Raw genomic sequence first — 8,063 nt, forward strand, 5'->3', positions numbered from 1 at the left:
CTTGTCGTGGAAGTTGATAGCCTAAATAAGTTTAAGGCTCAGCTGGACAGGTATTTTGAACGAACAGAGGGGTGAAGTGGAAGTGGTTTTTTTTTTTTTTTTTTGGCTGATGCTGCATAAGCTTGCTTTCTTGCATCAAATGCCTCTACTAATGCTAAATAAACTTTCCGAAGATGAAATGTTGGCAGATTTTGAAACTGCGTCAAGGCCTTCACGGTGAAAAAAAAAAAAAGAGTTCCAAAATATAATAGAATACAGGCAATTAAAAACAAACAAGCAAACAAACAAAAAAAAAAAACAGTATACATTATATATCACCAATCTCCAAAAAACCAGCATGATTTAAGGATGATTGCTAAAGAACTTGATGTGGAAATTATAAAGATCACTCGTCGACTGCAATTTCAGTTTGGAGGACTTATCTTTCTTTGTGCAAACATTTTGAATCAGAAGTTAAATATTCAGGATTATTAAACCGACTTTTAAATTTGGAATTTCTTAACGATTTAGCACTAATGCTTGACATCCTGCAGGAGCTCTCAACCTTTCAGAAGCTTTACAAAGTCACAGTCACTATAGTAAAAGAAGTTAAATTAATTACTTGAACTATCAATGCTATTGCTAATTTTAAAATTTTTGAAGGAAATTGTATGAAGCTAAAATTGAGAGCATGCAGAAGTCGAAAGAATTTGAAGGAATCAAAATCGAAAGTAAGAACGCTTAAAATATTACCTCATGACAAGTTATTAAACTGCATTGTTTTTATCCTTAAAGATCGGTTATTAATATAGCAGAGTAATTTTAACTTAAAAAAATAAAATAATGATATCATTGATGATGAGGAATTGAAAGAAATTTTAAACATGCACTACCCAAAATTGTGGAACATGAAAGAACTTTCGTCTTCATGGCAAGAGGCATGAGAGCCATGGCATGAAAAACAAATAAGAAATTTAAGTTTTCTAATAACATGAAATAATAATTAATGATTTTAGAGATTTTGTCAAAAAGACAGTTTATCTCTAAAATTGAGGAAATTCCCTTTTCAGTTAAAAAATCCAGAAATATCCTTGAAACCATTGCGATTAACAGTGCTGAAGCTGAGCAAGCTTTCAGTGTAATGAATAATATTGCAAAAATAAAAGAACATCTTTAATAATTAAACACGTTGCAGATATGATGACCATATATCTAAACAGAATACAATTGCTTCAATTTGATCCAGATTGTTGTCAGAACTTTTCTCCGTAATCATAGCTCAGCTGGCACCTCCGTAGCCAGGTGGGCAGGAGCAGCAGTGCGTAGCACAAGCTTCTTGATTAGACCGGGGTTCGAGCCCGTCACCACCAAATACGGAGGATGCGGAAAAGTCAGGGAATGACCACCGCATATCCCCGGAGCAATATGGCCTTATTTGCTAATACTCCTAAAAACCAAATAACAACAACAACATAACTTAGCTATTGAGCAAAGCAGATCGACAACAAATAGTAATAAAGAAGTAAATTCTATACGGCAATTTTTAGAATAAATTTTCTTGAATATTTGTGTAACAATTTTTTTTCATGTTTATCTGTGATTTTTGTGTTCCTTTTCTATAATAGTTTGTTTTTTTATATAATATTTGTTTTATATTGTAGAAATTTTTTTTGTGATAGTTTTTATTTGTGATATGGGAAATATTTCACGTTATTTTTTATTCGCAATATTAAGATTTTGTATCTCTATATTTCCGTAGTTATAAAAAAAAAGAAAGAAGTGGTGCATGTGTGGTTGATGGTTTTGTGTAAAACATCCTTTGCGTTTCTTTTAGGTATTTTGATTTGTATATATTGTTTATGAAATAAGAGCTTTTGTATTGTAAATATTTTATTGCTCATTCACAAATTTCGATAATTTCTGGAAGACAAGATACAATGGATTTATGATAACTAAAATAAGGGATGTATACTTTCAACTGCAACATATCTAAATGTCTCTGGAAAACAGGGTCGATTGAGGTACCCGATCTTGTAGTTGAAATGACATACACAGCTGTTGGGGGCACCTAATAACTGGAATGTAACGATAATGCGAGACAAAAAAAGAAATTGTTGAAAAATGTTTGTATTGTTGCAATCATATATACTGGAAGGAAGTATGATTGTGACGTCATACTATTCAAAAATTCTAAAAAGTTAGAACTTGAGATGAAGAAGAGAATCTTTATTGCAACAATAATATCGTTCCTGTCATGAAAAATGCGTGATGCACTCTAATCACGCTACTAGTGAGTGTTCGGCACAGACTAGTGGTGCGAGTGTGGGAAGTGCTTTTTGCGGATGCCACAAATTACGTCACTTCTGTGACTGATCAGATTTACTCTGTAGGTATCCCTAAGTATGTTTCACATCAAAAAGTTGGCAAAACTGCAAGCCCATTGTTAAAATATTCACAGCTCACCCACTGCACATGGTACTAAATACTATAGGTTCTAATACCGTCCATGCTTGGTTTCTTAAAAAAAAAAAAAAGGAAAAAAAAGTGCATGTTAGTCAGTCATTCAGCTGGGAAGTTCTCAGGCAGAAGGTTACCCCTCCCTCCACAATGTATTCTGGATATTTCATTCCTTAAAACATACAAACCAGCCTTCATTTTTATTTTGAAACAGAATTATCAAAATTCTGTTTCAAATCAAAATTTCACTATATTTTGTTATTATCTTAAGGATATTGTTAGGTTAGTTTAATTATTCAAGATCCCTTCTAATTAAATCCAAGACATACAAATCGATTCAGTTTGTATATATAAAATCTAAATAAACTTTGAATTTTAGGTTAAAGAGTGTAAATTCTATTAAATATTGAATTTGTATCACATTAAGCATCTAAAACCTGTTCTACAGATTTGAAGACAAATCTGTAGAACAGGTTTTAGATGCTTAATGTGTTACAAATTCAATACAACTTCTGTGACTGGTTAAAAATTGATTTCAGTTGTAATTCAGCATAACCCCTTAAGGAATGTTATTCCAGAATTGCAAATAAGCATTAGTTAATTCTCTGTTTATGTGAAGAATTAATTTTTATATTTTTAGGCTGATATTGTTTCAGCTGTTTATTCTGTTATGTAATTTGTATTTTTAGTTGGAGAAAACAACTGAAGATGAAGGAACAGAAAGTGATGAGCAGATAGAACTGCAGTATCCCTCGGATATGAGAATGAATATTTTAAATCTCGATCGTAAGGCTCTGATGGATAAAGTTGTTGAAATGAAGAAAAGGGTAAGACGGAAAAAAGTGGGCACTGCAGTGTCATCTGCTTGCCAGGATTTATGGGATGCTAATCTGCCTGAAGATAATGTTTACTCCACAGTTCTCCAAAGTGATAATACGAGAGTGGATATGCTGCGTTCTTTTTTGAAGTTACGTAAAATTCGTATACACAAAGCAAAGAAAGAAGCTCGTTCTGAAGAGTTATCATCTTTAAAGCCAAAAACTGAATATGAACTTGCAGAAGCTGAACCTGAAGTTGATATATATGATGATGCAGATGTATGTGATGATGATGATATGGTTAATGGTGATGATTATACATATAGTGATACGAGGAGAACAGAATAATCTTTATGTATGTAATAGGTTTATAGGTACGTCAAAATAGGCATTTCTTTATAATAAAGATTATAAAGTTAATACATTAAAAAAGAACACTTGTACTAAGCTGAAGTCTTACTTTGAATTTAGAAAATCCCATGCTTTCTGCTTGCTTTTAGTTATATGGTATTTTTGTATTGCTTTTCTTATTAAGCAATTTTTTGTAGAGAAGTAAGAAATCGATAAGTTTCTCTAAGTATTGTACAACAGGGTACTAACCCTCTTAGTACTCATATAAGATGGGAAACTAGCATGGGGCCTCTTATTTTTTAAGTCCGCTATGAACTTTTAGTTGGAGCAAAGTTTATTAAGCAGTATTTTTTATTTAGATAATAATTGGAAAGTTAAAGGAATAAAAGGCTGTGGAAGATAGAACAGTAAGCAGCTCTTATGTTCTTTTTTTTTGTATGCCAGCATTTAAAGTCATATTGTGCCAATGAATTACATCTGTATAATGTGTGTGTGTGTGTTAAAACTGGAGTAGCAAGGGTACTAAGAGGTGATTGAGCACTTGGCATTAGTAAGCTATACTTGTCATCTCATTAGTTTGTGTAGCACACAAACTAATGAGATGACATTAAAATGGGAGTGGAATATGAGTTACTGTGCCTCAAAATGAAACTTTGAGCCAATCACTGAAAGTTTTAAGATCAAATGATTTTTTTTTAAATTAAAGGTCCTGATAACAATGTTAGCAGCCTGTTTGGCAAAATGAATTAAAAGTTGCTTGGTCACATATCATACTAACACTGTTATGGAATATTTTTTCATGTTTATTGCTTTTGTTTTTCACCCACATTTTTTTAAAGATCGTTCCCCCCATTTCCTGAGACTTCTTACCAATGTTAAACTTCTCATCTAGAGCTTGTATACTTAGTTTTTATCTTTTGTGATACTTCAACTCCACTTTATCCTTTAGTAAAACCATAAGAATAGATGAGGAACGAAAAGTATCATTTACCTCAAAAATGAACAAAGGTAATAATGGTGAAGGATTGGCATTTCTAAATTTCAATTGGTCACTAGTGAATTAGATTCAAAGAGCATTTAGCTCTTTGAATCTAATTAAATACTAAATGCTCTTTGAATTAGATTCAAAGAGCATTTAGCTCTTTGAATCTAATTCACTAGTGATCACAACTTTGCAGTGTCAACATCTGTTTTTGAGAGGTTTCAGTTAATGGTATGCAGCACGTTCTGTGGGGGGAAAAAAAAAAAAAAAAAAACTTTGATGATGCATTAACCCTTGAGTAGTGATGTGACCTTTCAAGATGACAGTCACGTGGACAACCACTGTCCTCCAATTTAAAAATTCATTTGTGTCTGTGGATTTCTCCCTTATTTAATCATAATACTAATTTTTGGTAATTCATTAAGAGACATGATATGTAGCATTTACATTTCTGCCAAAAAATCTGTTTTTATAAATAACCGAGTTGTCAGATGCTCACTGTTAAAAAATATGTTAGTATTTCACTTATGCTAAACAAGGAGTGGCCAGGTGTAGTCCAGTGCGTGTGTGTGTGTGCAGCCACAAAAATGGCACCACAAACTGTGACTGAAAATCTGCTGACAATGATTTATTATGTATGAACTCATGATCAATTTGTAAATCTTGACAGTCTAAAGCAGTGGTGGCCAACAAGTTGATCACAACAAATTTTAAATATATATAAAAATAGATTAGTCAAAATCTAAATATTATTATTATGCACCCCACTGCATACACTTATTACAAATAAGCATACACAGTGGGCTAGGCTTGTCTAGTGAAAATGCATGCAGGGCACATTTTACTGAAAGATTTCAACGCGGGATGGATCAAAGTGAATTTTGTGCCCTCTTCACTCAACTTTATGTTGTGGAGAGCATAGTGTATGTGTCGAATTCTCATTTAGCTTACTTAATATTAATGACTGGACAGTACTTATACTTAATTTAATAACCTTTGATTTAAAATTAATACAACGAAAAAGAGCAAAACGTATCATTTTTATTAAGGGTGGGAACTAGAATACTTTTTTGTAATGATAAAAGAAAAATGTTGTTGTTTGATTTGCAATGCTTTTGTGGCTATACCCAAAAAAGGGAAATTTAGAAAGGCACTTCAATGCACTGATTAGTAGTATTTCTGCATATAAATATCAATGTTTGACAATGGCTAAGGATTTCAAAGAAAAAAAAAATTAGATCATTTTGAAAATATGCAAGATAATTTGCAAAAATATCCTGTTTCTGAAATTCAGAAAGTTGTGGATGATTTTGAAACCACAATCAGTGATTTTAAAACAATTGAAGACATTGTTTAATATATTTCTTATCCATTTAATGTCAACTTAGATATGAAACAAATCGCAGAAAAAAATCACTGAGATTTTTCACACAGAGAAAATATTACTTGAAAATGAAATTATTACATTGCAAAACGATATCTTTCTAAAAGCCAGAAGAAGACTTTTGGAAATATGTTTGCCAAGAAAAGTACCCAAATGTAAAAATAATGCAGTGAACTTTTAAATTCCTGTTTTAGTTCCACATATCTATGTGAATTGGCGTTTTCGTATTTGAAACAAACAACGACAAATCGCTCTACTCTTATGGACTTGCATACAGAAGATTCTTTACGGTTGGACTTAGCAGCCGCTCATAAGGCAGCTGTAGCCGAGTGGTCTGGGGGGGTGCATAAGTGCACGTGCCTTGAGTGACTGGGGTTCAAGCCCGTGGCTGCTAAATACGATGCTGTTTCTTGTATTCTGTCTTGTGAATTCTTCTGACCATTTGGTTGTCCTGGAGTATAAACAGAAAATTTAATTTATCACAGTATATCCCCGATTTTGAAAGCTTGACATGTGAGATGAAGACACAAACTTCGCGTAAATTAAAGTTTTAAATACGTATGAATTTAAAATAAGAATTCTGAATTGTATTTTATTTTAAAATTTATAAACAGCATTTTTCAATATGTGTTGATTAACTTTTTTAACCATGTACAATGAAATTCTTGAGATGGTAGATTGCGGCACATTTTGAAGAAAAAAAATAGATAGCATCACAAATTAAGTTGGTCACCCCTGGTCTAGAGAATAAATACAAATTTATGCCTTAATATTAGGCTGTACATTTGAAGAAATATTTTCCTTGAAAAGTAGTAACTAAACTGGTCTTTTAGTGGTATGGTGTGCGAGTGAATCAAAATGGAGAATAGTGAAAATCTGTCTTTTAATTTCTGGAAGGAATACAAATAATTCTCAGATGGTACTTCCTGTACCACTTCAATAAATCAATTGCCATTCTTATTACATTTCAGCTTCACACACACACCCACACTGAATGAGTACTTCAAAATATATACAGCAGTACCTCGCTTAGCATAGCTTCAAACAGCACGGATTTCAATTCAGTTCAAGTCAAAAATTTACTGTACATATTAAAACTCATTCAATAGCCTAGACATGTACTCTACATATATGCTGCATTGTTGTAGCATAGGTATGCATACATATATGCTGTGGTGCCAACTCTATTGTCTCACGTGCACATGTGCCAATAGCTCCCCTCAGGCAGGCAACATGCAACAGTGTTCAGTATTCTTAATTCCATCCTGACGAGACATGATAGTTTTTCGTAACTTCATTTCATAATTTATTTTTACCCCTAAGCTATACGATCTTTACCCCTTTAAATATGATCGAATATATTTGCATATTGGCTAGAAATCACTGCCAACAACATACATTCTGCTTGGCAGCCTGTTCTGCCCCATTTGGCAAATGATTTCACTGGTTTTGAATTGCAAATTCAGACAATTATCGAAGATACTGAAGATCGGTAAAGACTTGGGATTCGAAACTTTGGACACTGCCAATGTACATAACTGCATTGACTCACATGCAAATGACTTAGACGATGCAACTCTCCTTGAAATTGATGAGTAAACTGCATATGAAGAAAAGGAAAACAATTCTGAAGTGGCACCAAAAGAATCTTCAACAGAAGAATTGGAGAAAGTTTTTTTGGGGATTGACATAGCCTGTGAGGTGATTATGAATGGAGATCCGGATGTTGAACATAGCATCAAGATACGGCAAATTTTACAAGATGGGATTCGATGCTACAAAGACTTGTACGCCGAGAAAAAGAAGAGAGAACTTTCCAGACCTTTTTATTGAAATACCTAAATAAACAACTTTTTCCTCATCTCTCATATTTCCTTTTCATTAATACAATTTTTGTAATATTTTTTTACTTCAAATCCTTTTAATTGGCTATCAAGCGCAAATTGTTTATAGACTGTTTCTCTAATACGCATTCAATTAAAAGCCATTATAATATTCAATCAGCATGGTTTCACATAACACGGAACAGTTATCAGTGCTATGTGGGGTATTGCTGTATACAGTGGATTCCAGTTATTTGGGCCACCGGTTA

General features: G+C 32.9%; 1 protein-coding gene across 2 annotated transcripts in view; it reads left to right on the forward strand.

Annotated features, from left to right (window-relative positions):
- LOC150080636 (uncharacterized) overlaps positions 1-3,638 on the forward strand; it is a 76,527-nt gene extending 72,889 nt beyond the window's left edge. For both annotated transcript variants that reach the window (XM_090381224.1, XM_090381225.1), the window contains exon 6: positions 3,126-3,638. In XM_090381224.1, the coding sequence (XP_090237350.1) occupies positions 3,126-3,602 (477 nt within the window). In that variant the 3' untranslated portion in view covers positions 3,603-3,638. The remainder of the gene's footprint in view (positions 1-3,125) is intronic.
- Positions 3,639-8,063: the final 4,425 nt, after the last annotated feature.

Source organism: Mastigoproctus giganteus, chromosome 9 (genome assembly GCF_048544385.1).
Source record: "Mastigoproctus giganteus isolate SK-2022 chromosome 9, ASM4854438v1, whole genome shotgun sequence".
NCBI classification, from domain to species: domain Eukaryota; kingdom Metazoa; phylum Arthropoda; class Arachnida; order Uropygi; family Thelyphonidae; genus Mastigoproctus; species Mastigoproctus giganteus.